The following is an 18,884-nucleotide window of genomic DNA, read 5'->3' on the forward strand; positions in this document are numbered from 1 at the left end:
CACGTTGGGAATCGAAGTATAATGCTGTACATTCATTACTTACTCAGTTGAAATATGTTATACAAGCATTACAACACATATCTGAAAATTCAGAATTTGGGGATGGAGTCTCCGGTGCTCAAAGTCTACTCGGTTTAATTAATGTTGAGTTTGTTTATCTTTTGGTTATGTGGGACTCAATTTTAAATCAAGTATATAAAGTTAATATTACCTTGCAAAAATCAAATATTTCTATTTCTAATGCATCACAAATTGTGATGGGCTTAAAAAATGCTTTGGAAGAAATGCGAAATGAGGGTTAAGAAAATATTAATATTTTAGCAAATAATGTATGTAATGAAGCTGAAATTTCAACAATATTTAAATCTAAGAGGCCAAAAAAATTAAGAAAATGAGTGGTGAACAAGCATCTGATTCAACATTTACTATACAACAGGAACTTAAATTGGAGTACAACCAAGTTATGGACATTTTAATTTCACAAATATCTTGGCGTTTTGAAGCATTGTCGAACATTGCTAACGATTTTGAATTTCTTTCTGGGTTCCATCTTAATACGTTGTCGATTGAAGATCTTAAAAAACACGCTGCTGTTCTAGTTTTAAAATATAGTTCAGACCTGAATAGTGAATTACTGAATGAAATTTTTTTTTTTTTTTTTTTTTTTAAACTGCCAATGGCATCTTTATTTAAACGACCGAAAGTCTTTATAAATACAATACATAAAGGGTAGTATACGATAATATTATGAGTAAGTGACAATGATTACTTATATATTATGCGTTAACATGTTTGGGGTTGTACCTCCGGTGAGATAGTCCCTTACCTTAGCTTACGTTACTTAAACTAGGTCATATGGCTTTAAGCGTTTGAGTCGTCTAATGTCTTGCGAGTTGTCAAGAAGTTGTTTTGCACTTGCATTGGGATGCAGCTCGAGTTTTTTCGCATGTTTGTTGGCAAACTTTTTGATTTCATCTTGGATGGATGATATATTCAAGTCTCGATGGATGATTTCATTCCTGTCGTACCGGTATGCTGCAACAATGGTACGAAGGGCGATATTCTGACAGCGTTGGATGACTTCGATGTTGGATTTGCTGGCACAACCCCACAGTTGTATGCCATAAGTCCATATCGGTTTGATAATAGCTATATATAAAAGCCGTTTGCTCGTCAGGTCTAGTGTGGAACGTCTTCCAACTAACCAGTATAGTTTGCGCATTTTTTCTTGAATTTGTAGTTTTTTTTGACGGACGTGATGCTTCCAGTTAAGGCGAGAATCAAGGTGCATACCCAGATATTTCACTGAGTCTTTTTGTGGAATTGACGTGTCATCCAGAAAAATTCGGAGATTTTCAGTTTTACGTAGTGTATAATTTACGTGCATTGACTTATCTTTATTAATCTTGATTTTCCATTTCCTTGTCCAATTAGAGATGTGATTGATTGAGGCCTGTACGTTTTCGGTCGCAGTCTGTTGATTACTGCTTGTTGCTAAAATTGCAGTGTCGTCAGCAAACATAGCTGTCATTGAGTTACCATTGGTTGGGATGTCAGCTGTGTAGAGTAGATAAAGGATTGGTCCCAGTACACTACCTTGTGGAACTCCTGCTAGTGTGTTTTTCCAACTTGTGATCGCTTCTTCGTGTACAACTCTAAATTGTCTTTCGGTCAAATAAGATTCTAAGAGTGCACACCATGTGTGTGGTAGTTGCTCTCGTAGTTTTATAAGTAGTCCTTTGTGCCAAACCTTATCAAAGGCTTGGGCTACATCTAGAAACACTCCGCAGCAGTATTTTTTTTCCTCAAAAGCCTTGCTTATTACATTGGTGACTCGATGAACTTGTTCAATAGTAGAATGTTTGTTCCTAAATCCAAACTGATGGTCTGGTATAAGGTGTCTTGCTTCTATAAGAGGTTTTAAGCGTTTAAGAAGTAGTTTTTCAAAGAGCTTTGACATGCTTGGGAGAAGCGATATTGGTCTGTACGAGGTAGCTTGTTCTGGTGGCTTACCTGGTTTTAGTAGCATGATCACTTGCGCCTTTTTCCATTGCATAGGGAAACTTTCGAGTCGTAAGATTGCGTTGTAAATATGTGTCAAAAGGATAATCGTCTTCTTTGGTAACTCTTTAAGTATGCGTGGGCTGATCTCGTCGAAACCAGGTGCCTTTTTTGGGTTGATGTTGTTATCGATTTCATGGGCGACTTCTAGAGGTGTGAAAAACCGTATTTTTTCTCTTATTTCGTTGAGTGGTGGGCATTGTATTACATCGAGTTCGGATGCGATATCATTTGGTTGAAATACATTCTCAAGGTATTGGGCGTATACTTCAGCTTTGTCTTGCTCACTGCGTGCCCAAGTACCATCTATTTTTCGAATAGGTGGCACGTGGGTATGAGGTCTTTTAATGCGTCTTGTGGCTTTCCATAATGAGTAATCGGTATCATCCGTTGCAGATAGGCCACTCAAGTACGATTTAAATGTTTCGTTTTTCATTTCGTTAATTTTGTCACGTAATATTTTACTAATACGGTTCCAATTAGTTTTATCCTCTGGATGTCGAGTTCTATGCCAGGTTCTTCTCGCCTTACGCTTTTGTTGAACTAGTTCTCTAATTTCAAGCGGGTAGGTGATCTCTCGGTTATTTCCTCCTGGAATTATTGGTGTTGCCACTTTTATTGCTTCCGTGATATCCTTAGTTAGTTTTTGTACTACCACTTCAATGTCTGATGGTGTTTTTAACTTCACTGAAAGCGTGGTGGTTTCTTCGAGGGTAGTCCTAAAGAGGTCCCAATCTGTTCTTTTGTTTGTGAGAAAGATTTTCCGTTCTTTCATAATGACATTTGAACTTAGTGAAAGTAACACAGGAATATGGTCGGACGATAATTCTATTAGTCCCTCAACTTCAACGTAGTTAGGTGAGATATTTTTAACCACGAAAAAATCTAATAGGTCAGGTATCTTATTCGGGTCGGTTGGCCAGTAAGTTGGTTTTCTGGTGGAGATAGTTCCAGCGTTGATAGTATTAATTGTCTTGAACAGGGCACGTCCTTTCTGGGTGATTAGTCTTGATCCCCAGTGAGTGTGTTTTGCATTGTAGTCTCCACCAACAATGAATCTATTTCCTAGCTTGCGGAAGAAGTCAGTGAATTTAGTTTCATCTGCACCTCCCTGTGGTGGGCAGTAGATAGCCGTAACCGTAAGGTCATTGTTTCCATCATTGACCCTAACGGTTGTGGCTTGCAAATATAATTGCGAGTGTTCTTCTAACTCGAAATGTTTAATGGATTCTTTTATAAATATCGCTGTACCTCCACGAGCTTTACCGCTAGGATGGAGAGTGGTATAGATATTATAATTTCTGATTTTTAGAACAGTCCAAGGTGTAAAATGTATTTCTGATACTAGAGCAATATCAATGTTTTCATTGTGCAAGAAGTCATCGAGTTCTTGTTTGCGCTGAACAAGCCCATTGGCGTTCCATGCTATGATTCGCAATATGCGATTCATTACTTTTTCTTTTGACTTTTGTTGTTAGACTTAGATTGATTACTTTCTAATCTATCCAGTCTAGATGTGACTTTTTCTAGCGATTTTGTTATATTAGTAAGTGCAGATAAAATATCTAATAACGAGGGGTCGTTTACGTTGGACTGTTGTTGCTGATTGGACGTTTGAGGCGTTGTATTAATATTAGGAGAGCTTGTCATCTGTGCATAAGAGATGGCCGCTGTGACAGTTTTCGTTGGTTTTTGTTGAATGCGTTGTACTGCAGTGATCTTTTTTTGGGTGTACTCTTTCTTCTGCCTTTTTGTAGGCAGAGCAGCCCTTCCAGTTTGCTGTGTGAGCTTCACCACAATTAGCACATTTAGCTTTTGATTTTTTTGACTTTTGGCAGGTTAGGTGTCCAATCTCGATTACAGGAAATAAATAAACATGCACAATTTTGTCCTTGTACTGCGCATAGTCTAAATTTGGTTGGTGCCCATGCATCTCGAGTTTCAGTCAGAATGGTAACTTTTTTCGGAACAGTACAAAGTATATTTAATTTTTTTTCTAGTTCGACTGCTCGTTGGAACATAGTATCTCAGTTTTTAAAATGTACATTGAAATCTCATAGTGATACACGTTGGGAATCGAAGTATAATGCTGTACATTCATTACTTACTCAGTTGAAATATGTTATACAAGCATTACAACACATATCTGAAAATTCAGAATTTGGGGATGGAGTCTCCGGTGCTCAAAGTCTACTCGGTTTAATTAATGTTGAGTTTGTTTATCTTTTGGTTATGTGGGACTCAATTTTAAATCAAGTATATAAAGTTAATATTACCTTGCAAAAATCAAATATTTCTATTTCTAATGCATCACAAATTGTGATGGGCTTAAAAAATGCTTTGGAAGAAATGCGAAATGAGGGTTAAGAAAATATTAATATTTTAGCAAATAATGTATGTAATGAAGCTGAAATTTCAACAATATTTAAATCTAAGAGGCCAAAAAAATTAAGAAAATGAGTGGTGAACAAGCATCTGATTCAACATTTACTATACAACAGGAACTTAAATTGGAGTACAACCAAGTTATGGACATTTTAATTTCACAAATATCTTGGCGTTTTGAAGCATTGTCGAACATTGCTAACGATTTTGAATTTCTTTCTGGGTTCCATCTTAATACGTTGTCGATTGAAGATCTTAAAAAACACGCTGCTGTTCTAGTTTTAAAATATAGTTCAGACCTGAATAGTGAATTACTGAATGAAATTGAATGTTTTAAGTATCAAGGAGAAGCGATTATACCTAATTTAAAAATGGCAACTTATTTAGACATATTAAATGGCATAAAAACATATGAACTAAGCTCAGTGTATCCAAATTTAGTTATCGCTTACAGACTATTACTTACTTTTCCTGTAACTGTTGCATCTGGGGAAAGATCATTCAGTAAACTTAAATTAATCAAAACATATCTCCGTTCAACCATGACTCAAGAAAGATTATCGAATCTTGCTATACTGTCAATAGAAAATAAAATAACACAAACTATCAATTTTGATGATGTTATTGAAAATTTTGCATCGATCAAATCTCGAAAAATAAGTTTATGAAAATCTAGTCAAGTACTTATTATATTTTAAAAACTTAATTATTATAGTATTTTATTAAGACTATTTACTATAAATCCATTCAAAAGTTTAGTAATATTAAATTAAGAATTAAGATAATATACATTTTTAATACTTGTAACCTAAATAAAAATAATTAACTCAGTGATGCGATTTTTTATTTTGATTAACATATTAACTTAGATACTGTTTACTTCAAACATTATCACCTATTTTAATAACATGTTTATACTATTTCATACTTATAATTTATAACTATTATATTATATATTATACAGATTTGGTGAATTTCTGAGTTCAAATAAAATGTATAATAATTATTAATACTATTGCATTTGTCAATATTATTCACAAAATATATTCAAAAAAGGCTCTCTCCTTGTTTACATATCATCTTTAGATGTGTTTGTACAATTTACATGTCGACAAAAATGTTTAATGTGAAAAATAAGGTAAATCTGACAATTCTATCTCCGGCTCTTCCCTAATGTTTTTACAAGTATAAAAATATTTTTAGAGGAGGTGGGGGCGCTAGAAATTATTCTTCGCCCTGGGCGCTGATTATGCTAGGCACGGCACTGTTCGTGTATACGGGAAAATTCAAAATACGTCTTTAAAATATAATTTTTTCTCACTCTTAGAGTGTTTGTCGTGTTGTCGTGTAGAGAAACCTATATTATAAAAATGTCTGAACGTTTCTATACCGAATTAAGTAAATGTCGGAAAAATTCAAAAAATACAGTTTATTTATCGAATGAAAAATATCAACAAATATTAGACGAGTTACTGCTGCTTAAAGATGGTAAAAAGAAAAAGAAAACATCACGTGATTACTGGATGCTTCAAAGGTATTTAATTTATTTTATACTTTTTTTCTATATTTTTAAAATATTAATATTAATTAGGTACAAAATATAAAAAGTAAATAATTTACTCGTTGTAAAAATTGACTTGTTGAAATAAACGGGTATTCAATTTGTTGAAATAATATAACATAATTTTATTTAAGGGGTAATTGTAATATTATGAGTTGATAAATATAATTATGATGGTACAAAAAAAGGTTAGGTACCAAGTAACCAGAGTTGGGCAAAATTTTATCAAAATTTTTTTTCAATTGTCGTCCCTTAATTATATGTTGTCCCCACGCATTTTAATTAACAATAAAAACAATTTCAATTTCAATTCCGGAAAGATATTTTCTAATGTATTATTTTCAGTTAAAATATTTTTCTAATAATATTATATGTAATTTTGTGTTTTTTCTAGATACGACATTCTGGTTGTACAACAAATAAAAAAATTAATTTTTCCTGTAAATGCTGATGGCAAAATATTATTTTATGTTAATGAAGAGGAACTTTATGAAATTCTAAAAACTACACATGAATCAATTGGTCATGGTGGTCGTGACAGGATGATGTCTGAACTTTCAAGAAAAAATAAAAATATTACTCGGTGTGATGTAGAAGTTTTTTTACAGTTATGTGAACCATGTCAACAGAAACAAAAAGGCGTTAAAAAAGGAGTAGTGGTTAAGCCTATTATTTCACCAGAATTCAATTCTCGATGTGTTGACCTCATTGATTTTCAGTCACACCCAGATGGAAAATATAAATTTATATTAGTATACCAAGACCACCTTACCAAATTTATAATTCTTAAGCCACTTGAATATAAACGAGCAGAGGAAGTAGCATTCAACCTCATAGATATTTTTACGCTAATAGGAGCTCCATCAATCCTACAATCTGATAACGGACGTGAATTCTCAAATAACATAGTATCTAACTTAAAAGACATGTGGCCTGAACTTAAAATTGTTCACGGTAAGCCAAGGCACAGCCAAAGTCAGGGGAGTGTTGAAAGAGCGAATCAAGACGTCGAGAATATGCTTACAACATGGATGCAAACAGAAAAAAATTCTCATTGGAGTCAAGGATTAAGATTCATTCAATTAATGAAAAATAGGGCATTACATTCTGGGATTAAGATGTCACCATATGAGGCACTATTTGGTTGTAAAGTCAAGGTTGGGCTTAGTACATCAAATTTACCGAAAGAAGTAGTCGACAATTTATAAAATGAAGAACAATTACCAGAAATATTTGAAAAAAATGAACTTACAATATGATGATCCAATACTTCCCGATAATAGCAATCATTATGAAAATATCCAAGAAAATTCAATTCAAGATACAATTCCTACAATTCAATCAAATAACGCGAATGCCATGGATAATCGAAGAAAGGCTAAAGAAAATCTTGAAAATCAGGCAGTTAAAATGAAAACATGGTCAGATAAAAAACTTAAACCGGCTGAAGTAGGTGCTACAGTTAGAGTTCCAGTTCCCGATGTGGACAAAGGTCGCGGAGATGCTCGAAATATTTTAGCTGTTGTTATAGAGGTAAACATAAAATAATACATATTATAATATAGTAATTCAACCGTTTATATTTTATTATTTTAAGATCATAAAAATATTTTTGCAGGTAACAGTTGATGGGTATTATAAGTAGGATAAAAAAGAGAGTTCTGGAACCCCAGCCTGCTGGCTCAACCCTATACCTGATGGGCTCAACCCGCGAAACCCGTTGCTCAACCCATATACATCTATACACCTCTGCTCAACCCATGGGTTGAGCAGATCTATCACATACGTACACGACATTCCCCCCGCTACCCCGCTCTTCATATACCCCCACCACCAATCACGCACTTGTACGATATTCCCCCCGCCACTCTTCCCTATCAATTAGCCGCGGAAAATAATTTAAAAATTTTGTTGCCGAACCGGATTCGAACTCGAACCGGTCGCTTTCCATACGACAACCACTCCGCTGCGCAACTTACTCGCTTATGATTACAAGGTATATTCTATCTCATTTAACTGGTGTTTACGACAATCGTTTGCATACGTACGAGATGTATAATTTCCCCCCACCACCACAACCACTATACTTTACAAAGGGCCGCCGCGAACGCGCGCGAGCCCGCCAACGCGTTATCATATCTATGTTATCAGTTATCACATCTATAAATACCTACTTACATACGCACTTATGTACAAACACACATACACATACATACATACATATATATATATATATTCATACATACATACATACATATATACATACATACATACACACACGTTATACCTCTCAAACAAACACACATTCAAATATATTATAATATAGTCTACATATAATATACATAGGTATTTACATATATCTAAACAATTATACACACATCATTATCACAAACCCCTGAACATATTATTATACAATTTATACACTTATTACTTACATATCAATAAAACGCATCATATAAATATGATATAACCATACACATACAAACTATAATATACTATTAAACATTATACAGTACTCTTCAGTTTTCATTCTGAACTTATATATACATACATACAAACACACATACACATACATGCATACATACACACTTACATACATACATACATACATACATACATACCCACATACACATACATACATACATACATACATATCATGCATACATACACACTTACATACATACATACATACATACCTATATACCTCCCTGTTCCCCATTTATAACGTATGAAAATGTTTTTTCCGCTTTAAATGACCTATACTTAGCCTATCCATCTGCAAAATTTATAATATTAGGGGATTTTAATTTACCATCAATTCATTGGACTAATTTATCGCTTCCAATTAATCTCACTTCTCAAGTTGATTCTTATTTTGTAAATATGCTATCTTACTTCAACTTTAACCAGCTTAACCATGTTCGTAACGAAAATGATGTTACTTTAGATCTAGTCCTATCAAACGCTCACCTTAATGTCCTTAATGATCCTGACCCACTATTACCATTAGATAAGCATCATCCAGCTCTTAATGTTACTATTGATTATAATCAGTTTAATGTACTTAAGCCAACAGATTGTTATTATGATTTTAAACATTGTAATTATATTGTTATTGTTAAATTTTTAGCAGATAATTTATCTTATAGTACTTTTACTAACCTTAGTCTTAATGAATTAATTAACCACCTCTATAATTGTTTAAACAAAGCAATTTGTACCTTTGTACCAAAAAAGCATGTCTCATCAAACAGATTTCCCTCTTGGTATTCTACTGAGTTAAAAATATTGTTAACACAAAAAAAAATTGCTCACTCTTTGTATAAAAAATTTAATGACCCATCTGATTATAATAACTTTTCCCGTTTGAGAGCTAATTGTAAGAGAACTGCTAAACACGATTATAAAAACTATACTAATAAAGTTCAACTATCTGTCAAATTAAACCCTAAGTCTCTCTGGAAATATGTTAACAATCGTCGTAATAATAATTCAATACCAAACCTCCTTACGCTCGACACAACGTCAGCTGATAATGGATATGATATTGTTAACTTATTTGCTAAGTATTTCTTTAAAAATTACCCTCAGCCAGACAAACTAACCACTTTGGATCCTTGTATTAAAAATTCTTTAAGTAATAATCATTCATTTTCCTTTTCGTCTTTATCTTTCACGGAGGTCGATGTTTTAAAAGAGCTTACCGCTCTCCCTATCAATTTTAACGTCGGTCCCGATAACATTCCAGCCTTCTTCCTCTATAATTGTAGATTTATACTAGCGCCAACATTAACCTATATTTTTAACTTATCACTCCTAAACGGTATATTCCCCGACCTATGGAAAAACTCTTTTATTTATCCTGTTTTTAAAAAAGGCGATCCAACAAATGTTTCTAACTATCGGCCAATATCAAAAATATCAGTTATTCCTAAACTTTTTTCAAAACTAATTTCTACTAAAATCAATAATTATTGCTCCTCATTTCTCACTCGTCATCAATATGGTTTTAGACCTAAGCGATCAACAAATTGTAACCTAGCTATCACTAAACAAATAATACTTGACTCTTTCGAAGCCCATACGCAAACCGATATCATTTTCACTGATATGTCTAAAGCATTTGATTGCATAAACCATGAAATATTATTTATGAAATTAAAATTGTTTGGGTTCTCTGACCCTCTGCTTTCATGGTTTCGCTCTTTTCTCTCAAACCGTAATATCGTTGTTAAACATTTGAACTTTGAATCAGATCAATTCAATGTACCATCCGGGGTCCCGCAAGGAGATCACCTCTCTACTCTACTTTTTAATATTTTTATAAACGACATTCCGGATGTTATAAAAAATTCTCGTGTTTTTCTTTTTGCTGATGATCTTAAACTGGTAAAAATAATTAACAATCAAGGTGACGCTCTCGACTTACAAAACGATATCGATAACATTCAATCCTGGTGCTCAACTAATCGCCTGTTATTAAACATTAACAAATGTAAATTTATGCGATTTAGCCTAAGTAAAAATGTCATCAATTACAATTACAACATTTCCGGCACTCCTATTGAATTATTAACAAACTTTAAAGACCTAGGTGTCATTTTCGACTCTAAGCTAAATTTTTCGGCCCATATTGAAATGATAAAAAATAAGGCAATGCGCAACCTGGGTTTTATCAAAAGAACTTGTGGATCATTCAATGATCCATTATCTCTAAAAGTTTTATTCTGTGCCCTTGTTCGCTCAAACCTAGAATACTGTCCATTAATTTGGACTAATAACACTTCTAAACAGATTGATGCGATCGAATCAGTTCAAAATAACTTCCTCCGTTTCATTTCCTTCAAGTTTAGTATCTATAGACCACCTCATAGTTCCTATGATTCAGTTTTATCATTTATCAATCTCCTTCCGCTCAAAACTAGACGCACTTTACTTCTATCAAAATTTTTACACAATTTACTCTTAGGGAATGTCGATTGTGATGAGCTCCTTTCCCTTATCCGTTTTAAAGTAAATCACCGTAACACAAGATGCAATGATTTATTCCATCCCGTCCCATATAAAACAAATTATATGATGAACTGTCCTTCTAATACCCTAATGGCTGCGGGTAATTCCATTACCTTTGATTTTGTTTAGCATGTCTCGCCCTACTTCTTTCTTTGTTGTTATTTACTCTTTTAATATTCTTGTCTATATTTGTAACTTGTAACTATATAAGGTACCTATTATTATTACCATGTATACACACAAAAATTTGTTAAGGACTCATGTCCGTTTATAAAAATAAATAAATAAATAAATAAATAAATACATACATACATACATACATACATACATACATACATACATACATACATACATACATACATACATACATACATACATACATACATACCCACATACACATACATACATACATACATACATATATACGAACATACGTTATGCTCATAATATAATATAAGGTACCTACAACATCACACATACCTATATACAAATATTATACCATAATATTATATACTTATTACTTACATATCAATAAAACGCATAGGTATATTTATTCATATAAATATGATATAACCATACACATACAAACTATAATATGGTATTACACACTATACAGTACTCATCAGTTTTCATTCTGAACTTATATAATAATATTTACAACACACACAAGCTCAACATATATATTATATACCTTATCATACATAGGTACACGCATGCATGCATAGATACATACATTCATATCACATCACATCACATATACACACACACACACACGATTCCAGTATTCCATATAGTATACAAACAAGCCACCCAGTCCTTCGTTATACATGAGAATAAATCTCAAACACACACAGACATAAACTTGTAAAAATATTTATTTTCAAAATATACACGTCGGAATATAGGTACATTCGCTTGCATTCACACATTCCTCTCCCCGACAACATACGGAAATATTAATTATAGGTATTTAATTATGGTCAATCGTTTAATCGTTTACAGATGATGATGAGTTTCATTCACACATTTCTCTAGCACAACACACTTACACTCATATACCCATAGGATAGTTCATACATATTTAGATACTTACATAGTCGCATATTATATACATACATACACACATTCATCAGGTATCACAAACACCCAAACATATTATAATATATATGTATATGCAGTATTCATTTATATTTAGTTTATGTACATATATTCACACATACAACATCACAAACACACACACACAACCAAACATATTATACAGCTTAGGTACATATCAATATATTAAGACACAAAAGTCATACTTACAAAAAACATAGTCGCAATTACGTGGATGCATTTAAACATTCCAATCCATCCACCCTAGAAAGTATTTTCACCCCCGCCATCCCTCGTCAATTACGACTACAAAATTGTAATTCCTATTAAAATACATAGATCTAACTATTTTATACAGCTCAAAGGATTACTCGACAACATACACAAAATTATATATTTATGACACACATTATTATGAATTTGTGTAACTAGTAGGTATACTGACTAAGGAGAATAGACGATATCGACTCTGAGGGTCTTGGACGTCGTCTTTGAGTATATAGTTTGGTCACTAAATGCAAAAATTATAGTATCCTATTTCGACTTCACCGTTTATATACCTACTACATTTATTTTAATGTTTGAAATAATACAACATTTAATCTAATATATTTGAATTAAACACAAATATGCTTATACTTACTTTTCATTTTAATATTTTAATTTTTGTGTAAAATAAAAACAACCGTGATATTTAAAAACAAGTTGTAACAATTATAAATATAATAATATAACATATTTATATGTTTCATAACACTTATGTATATAATACGAACTCTACCTTAAGTACGATTAACTGCTGATCGATACATTAATATTAAAACACACACACATAATTGCAAGGGCTATGACCAACACACACCATGGATTAGTAAAGCAGTTCACTATACACCTCATATCTCAATACACACTACGACTATGTATGACTACGATACAGTCACATATTATAATAGAATATAGCTTAGGAATATTATATTTGCGAGTATTATTATTATTTGTCAGTGCTTAGTAGACAATAAACCATAATTATAACTGAAATGGAATCCTAGTAATTTAAATATATTATTTAAGATTCTGATATTTACATATCTGCCCCTAACCTATTTATATCTATAGGATCCTACGATTCTCCCTGAATATATTATATTTAACTGCTCGTCCCCCCGATCATGATACAAAGTTTTTTTATTTATTGGTAATAATGCTACATAAGGTTACACCACAGCCGTCTCAATCAACATTCGCCAAACACCCCGCACCAGCACCTACGCAATGTGAGACGTAGATTATTCTAATATTTATAGGAAATTAAATAGTTTATATGAAACAAAAAGACACGATATATAAAAAGTATTTTCAATTATTAAAATAATATTAAGGTTTACAATAAATATTTACAAGGTTCTTACTTATCCATTAAATGGATTATAAAATTGTATCATTATCTGAGTAACATATATTTCTCGGTATTTCGTCATCTTCTAGGTAATAATATATAAAAACGTATATGATGCCTCATCCATATTATATATCCAACGGTATATTAATTTTCATATCTCCTTTAAACTTTCGAACCAACGGATACATTATGTATCAAACAACGTCTTGATCAATTGTTATGTAATACATCTGAGAAAAACAACATTCATCAAGACTAGTCATGCATCTACATGTTTGTTTGCTAATAAAACCTTAACTATTGTTAATCAACAATATTGATATATTTTAAGAACGAATGAGAAAAACATACATGTAAAAGCCATTATCACTTGTGTAATATTTATTTTTTACATTATGTATCACACCTACCATATTATTATTACATATATATACCCCTCTTGATCACTAATCCTTAATCATTACCTATCACTTATTCAGTATTCTTGATCCCTTGATCCTCTGATCTCGTGTTCTATATTTTTCATACCTGTGCATGAGAAAACACATACACGAACGCGCATACAACAACTTACATATTATCAATAACCTGACCGACATATATATATATATTAATTCATGCATGTACACGGGAAAAACACACAACATTACCAGTCACAGTCACCACCAACGAAACACTCTCAAAAACATATTTTTTCACGCTTACATATGAGAAAACGCATGTGTGCTTGCACATCAACAACTTACATATCACTCAAGTGGCCGATGCGTATATTTTATCAGCACATACGTACAACAGTCATATCACTTGTATAATATTTTTATTTTACCGTCATACACATAGGCATATAACACCACCGCCATATATTATTGTATAAGTTATAATATCGGAAAATTAAGAACTATTAACAATATCTCTCATTTCAGCAGATACTTTATGCGGTTTATTACGTAAATTTAGAAATATACAATAATTAACGGCACATCTGTAGTACCTATCTTACCAACATCTTTATCAATTTAACAATTAAAAATTTTCATATTATTAGTCATTTTCCATACAGGCTCATGCTACAATGTGCATACATGTGGGAACATACATACATTCTTGTTATTGTATGTTTATATACACAATACTATCAGGCTAACCTATCCTGAATAATATTACAGATACTTATATTTTTAATCAATCATACATACATTGAAATATTGTATGAGATTACATTAGACTAAAATCATAGCTTATATATACATACATGGATTATAGGTATATACGAGAAAAAATAAATCTCTTTAACTGTTATTATTGTTATTATTATTCGTCAAGTGTAGTGAGAATTATAATATATATATATATATATAACAATAAGTAAAAAAAAAAAATAATACTAAAAACTATTATCAACCCATCACTTAATTCTATAGTTACCTACATGAATACGCGATACCTAGTATGATATTATGAAAACCCACATTAAATCATATACACATATTCGATATTACAAACGCCTAAACATATTTTATAGTTAACATAACTATATATACATATAAACATTCATATATATATATATATATATATATAGGTACACATCAATAAGTCATCTACATAATATAGGCATACACATATATTACTTACATAGTATGCACACACTTGTATACCTATATCCTTACATATTTGATATTCTTATATATTTAAACAGTATTCATACATACATACATACATACATAGACTCGATCATTTCAAATACTGATACTGATGTAACGATATCCAATATACAACAATTAAATGCAATATAGTACCTGATCATATATTATAATTTACTCATTTTTTCGTTAAATACGTAGGTAGAATTTATGCAGAAACCTAAAAATATACTCAACAATGTGAATACACATTAAAATGTACTGATTTTGATAAAAAAAAAAAAACATTGCTGTCTGTGTGTAAATACAGAAATCTTGCTAAAATAAGTAAAAATATCAAAATTTCAATAAAGCATATTATGGAAACATCACAATATTTTAGTAAAAAATGGGCAAAAATATCATAATTTCATTAAATAATATGTAATATTATAAAAAATATCATACCCATGTCTAGTTTTATTACCATCAAAGGCATATATACAGTTTAGTTATTAAATGTATCTAAATGCATGACCATCACTATAACGAGTCATTATTACAAGTCTCAACATCCGAAACATATCGTTGCACTATAATATAATAGTTAATACATACATACATGCACACACATACACACGTACATACATTTGCATACATATTTACTTAAACAGCATTCGTGCATACATATAGACGCGATTGATTATTTCAAATAATAATTTATATAAAATACTTTCGATATATACCTATTTTATTTAATACCTGAATTCTTAAACATATATTAATTATTATATATTTACAGTAGATACATGAAATATATCACAACGTCGCTGTGCATACTAATACTACAATTAAATGTAATATAATACCTACAAAATCATATTTAAATTCCATGGTATTCGATAATGAGAAAGATAATATTATATTATAGTTATTTTCATCACATATTAGCAAAAACAAAATAAAATGTACCTACGTCAAGCTGTGATAATCTTTCACTTATGATATCATATAGTAAACCATATATATTTCAATTATTTTTAACGCATATCTTACACAGATGGCCCAGCAAAATAATAGGAGTTTATTATTATTTATACAGTTATATCTATACTACATGGATGCTTATCACTGATACTTTTCATGTGTTAGGTATTCTATATGCTTACTTTGTAAAATAATCATGGAATCGCTTGTATATTACCTTCACAAGCTTGGAAATATATATATATATATTTTTTTTTCTAGTGAAAATTGATAAAAATACCTTAATTTCTCCCAAATTATTATATTAGGTATATTAATGTCGATAAAATCTTATACAAATATAATTTCTATGTCAAGGACATGTCTAAAATATCGAAAATCTCAATAATTACATATAACTATAGTCTGCAAATCATTCCATCAATCATATCGCATTAGATATATTTCAAGTTTTATGACTCATTCATTATATTATGTTAAAACATGTAAACATTTCATAAATTCAATAAAAATGTGTTCAATTATCATAATCTCACTGTAAAAATAGGTATATATAACTAATACATTACCTTTAAAAACCGGTATTTTCATAGATACTTTTGCTAAAAGTTATTATTTTTATTTAAACATCATAAAAACTGTATTCATAGAGCCTCACTCGTCAGCTATATAATATAATATACCTATACTCTCATTACAATCTTCACTGATTTTCATCACTATACCTGTCTTAAAATACACAAATCTATAACACGTCGATCAAGACCACTATATTTTTATGATTTTCCATCAATGTAACATAGAAATCATATATTTGTCTCCAATTATCGCTAAATACATGAGGGTATTTATGCTTAAACCATACCCGTTCATCTATTTACTTCACAAATAATGTAAAACACACGTATATTACCATCACAAGTTAGGATATATCTTGCCATCTCTAGTAGATATTAAATAATTAGTCATAGTTTGGTTTTATATAGGTATAAAATAATAATAATATAATATTATATTTTTATATTCGATCGTACGTATACATACTGATCATAAATATAAACATATTTATACTCCAACACATATAGACACTATTCAGATCTTGATAAAACTATCTGAATAAGACGATACGTATATATTAAAAATCTCGCAAAAATGTATAATTTCAACAGTCTACAATGCTGATATAAATATAGTTTTTATTGTATTTGACTTTACTCTAAATAATTGATAGGTACACATATTTGTATAATAATATCATATTTTCAATGAAAATATATACAAACTTCATATTCGTATTAAATAATCATATTAGATGCATCCACATGAGAAATATTATATTTCTGTAGTTCTCATAAACATCAGCATATTTATACCTCAAATATAAACTATTTTCATACTAAATCCATATACAAATATCGTAATTTTATTAAAAACACATATAATTATTATCATTATCATCATAAACCGTTATACATAATATGATGATTTCATACGTTAGCTGTTTAACTCAAGATACATTAAAGATCATCCAATTCATAATTAACATCCGTACGGTTCGAATTCAGAAATCACAATCACTCGCATACGTGCACGACTATATTTCCCCCTCCACCCCTTCACTAGGTTAGGTTAGTTTCCTGTAGGTTAGACTAAAAAAAAAAACGAAAAAAAAAAAAAAAACGAAAAAAAAATACAAAAATTAAATTATAGGTCATTATGACTCTTTACTTTATCCTTCACAGAGTGTAGATGAAGTAATCTTTAATTTAATTTTTGTATTTTTTTTTTCGTTTTTTTTTTTTTTTAGTTTTTTTTTTTAGTCTAACCTACAGGAAACTAACCTAACCTAGTGAAGGGGTGGAGGGGGAAATATAGTCGTGCACGTATGCATCTAATATGATTTTTTAATACGAATATGAAGTTTGTATATATTTTCATTGAAAATATGATATTATTATACAAATATGATTTTTTAATACGAATATGAAGTTTGTATATATTTTCATTGAAAATATGATATTATTATACAAATATGTGTACCTATCAATTATTTAGAGTAAAGTCAGACAGCAATGTTTTTTTTTTTTTATCAAAATCAGTACATTTTAATGTGTATTCACATTGTTGAGTATATTTTTAGGTTTCTGCATAAATTCTACCTACGTATTTAACGAAAAAATGAGTAAATTATAATATATGATCAGGTACTATATTGCATTTAATTGTTGTATATTGGATATCGTTACATCAGTATCCACGGCGACGTTGTGATATATTTCATGTACCTATCTAATGTAAATATATAATAATTAATATATGTTAAAGAATCCAGGTATTGAATAAATTATATACCGAAAATATTTTATGTGAATTATTATTTGAAATGATCGAGTCTATGTATGTATGTATGTATGTATGAATACTGTTTAAATCTATATTATGTAGATGACTTATTGATGTGTACCTATATATATATATATATATATATGAATGTTTATATGTATATATAGTTATGTTAACTATAAAATATGTTTAGGCGTTTGTAATATCGAATATGTGTATATGATTTAATGTGGGTTTTCATAATATCATACTAGGTATCGCGTATTCATGTAGGTAACTATAGAATTAAGTGATGGGTTGATAATAGTTTTTAGTATTATTTTTTTTTTTTACTTATTGTTATATATATATATATATATTATAATTCTCACTACACTTGACGAATAATAATAACAATAATAACAGTTAAAGAGATTTA

General features: G+C 30.5%; 2 protein-coding genes across 2 annotated transcripts; both read left to right on the top strand.

Annotated features, from left to right (window-relative positions):
- Nucleotides 1-4,517: 4,517 nt before the first annotated feature.
- LOC132932514 (uncharacterized) lies at nucleotides 4,518-5,114 on the top strand. The gene has a single exon (XM_060998903.1). It carries the CDS (start codon nucleotides 4,518-4,520, stop codon nucleotides 5,112-5,114), a length of 597 nt encoding a protein of 198 aa, XP_060854886.1.
- Nucleotides 5,115-5,816: 702 nt separating this feature from the next.
- LOC132932516 (KRAB-A domain-containing protein 2-like) lies at nucleotides 5,817-7,215 on the top strand. Its single transcript, XM_060998904.1, has 3 exons — nucleotides 5,817-5,844; nucleotides 5,911-5,980; nucleotides 6,402-7,215. The coding sequence occupies exons 1-3, from the start codon at nucleotides 5,817-5,819 to the stop codon at nucleotides 7,213-7,215; spliced, it is 912 nt and encodes a 303-aa protein (XP_060854887.1).
- Nucleotides 7,216-18,884: the final 11,669 nt, after the last annotated feature.

The sequence above is a fragment of the Metopolophium dirhodum genome, chromosome 1, assembly GCF_019925205.1.
Source record: "Metopolophium dirhodum isolate CAU chromosome 1, ASM1992520v1, whole genome shotgun sequence".
Classification (NCBI taxonomy): Eukaryota; Metazoa; Arthropoda; class Insecta; order Hemiptera; family Aphididae; genus Metopolophium; species Metopolophium dirhodum.

Coding starts and splice junctions, on each gene's coding strand:
- LOC132932516 (XM_060998904.1), top strand. CDS start 5,817: ATGTCTGAACGTTTCTATACCGAATTAA. Junction 5,845..5,910: donor ACGTTTCTATACCGAATTAA/GTAAATGTCGGA, acceptor AACAAATATTAG/ACGAGTTACTGCTGCTTAAA. Junction 5,981..6,401: donor GATTACTGGATGCTTCAAAG/GTATTTAATTTA, acceptor TGTTTTTTCTAG/ATACGACATTCTGGTTGTAC.
- LOC132932514 (XM_060998903.1), top strand. CDS start 4,518: ATGAGTGGTGAACAAGCATCTGATTCAACATTTACTATACAACAGGAA.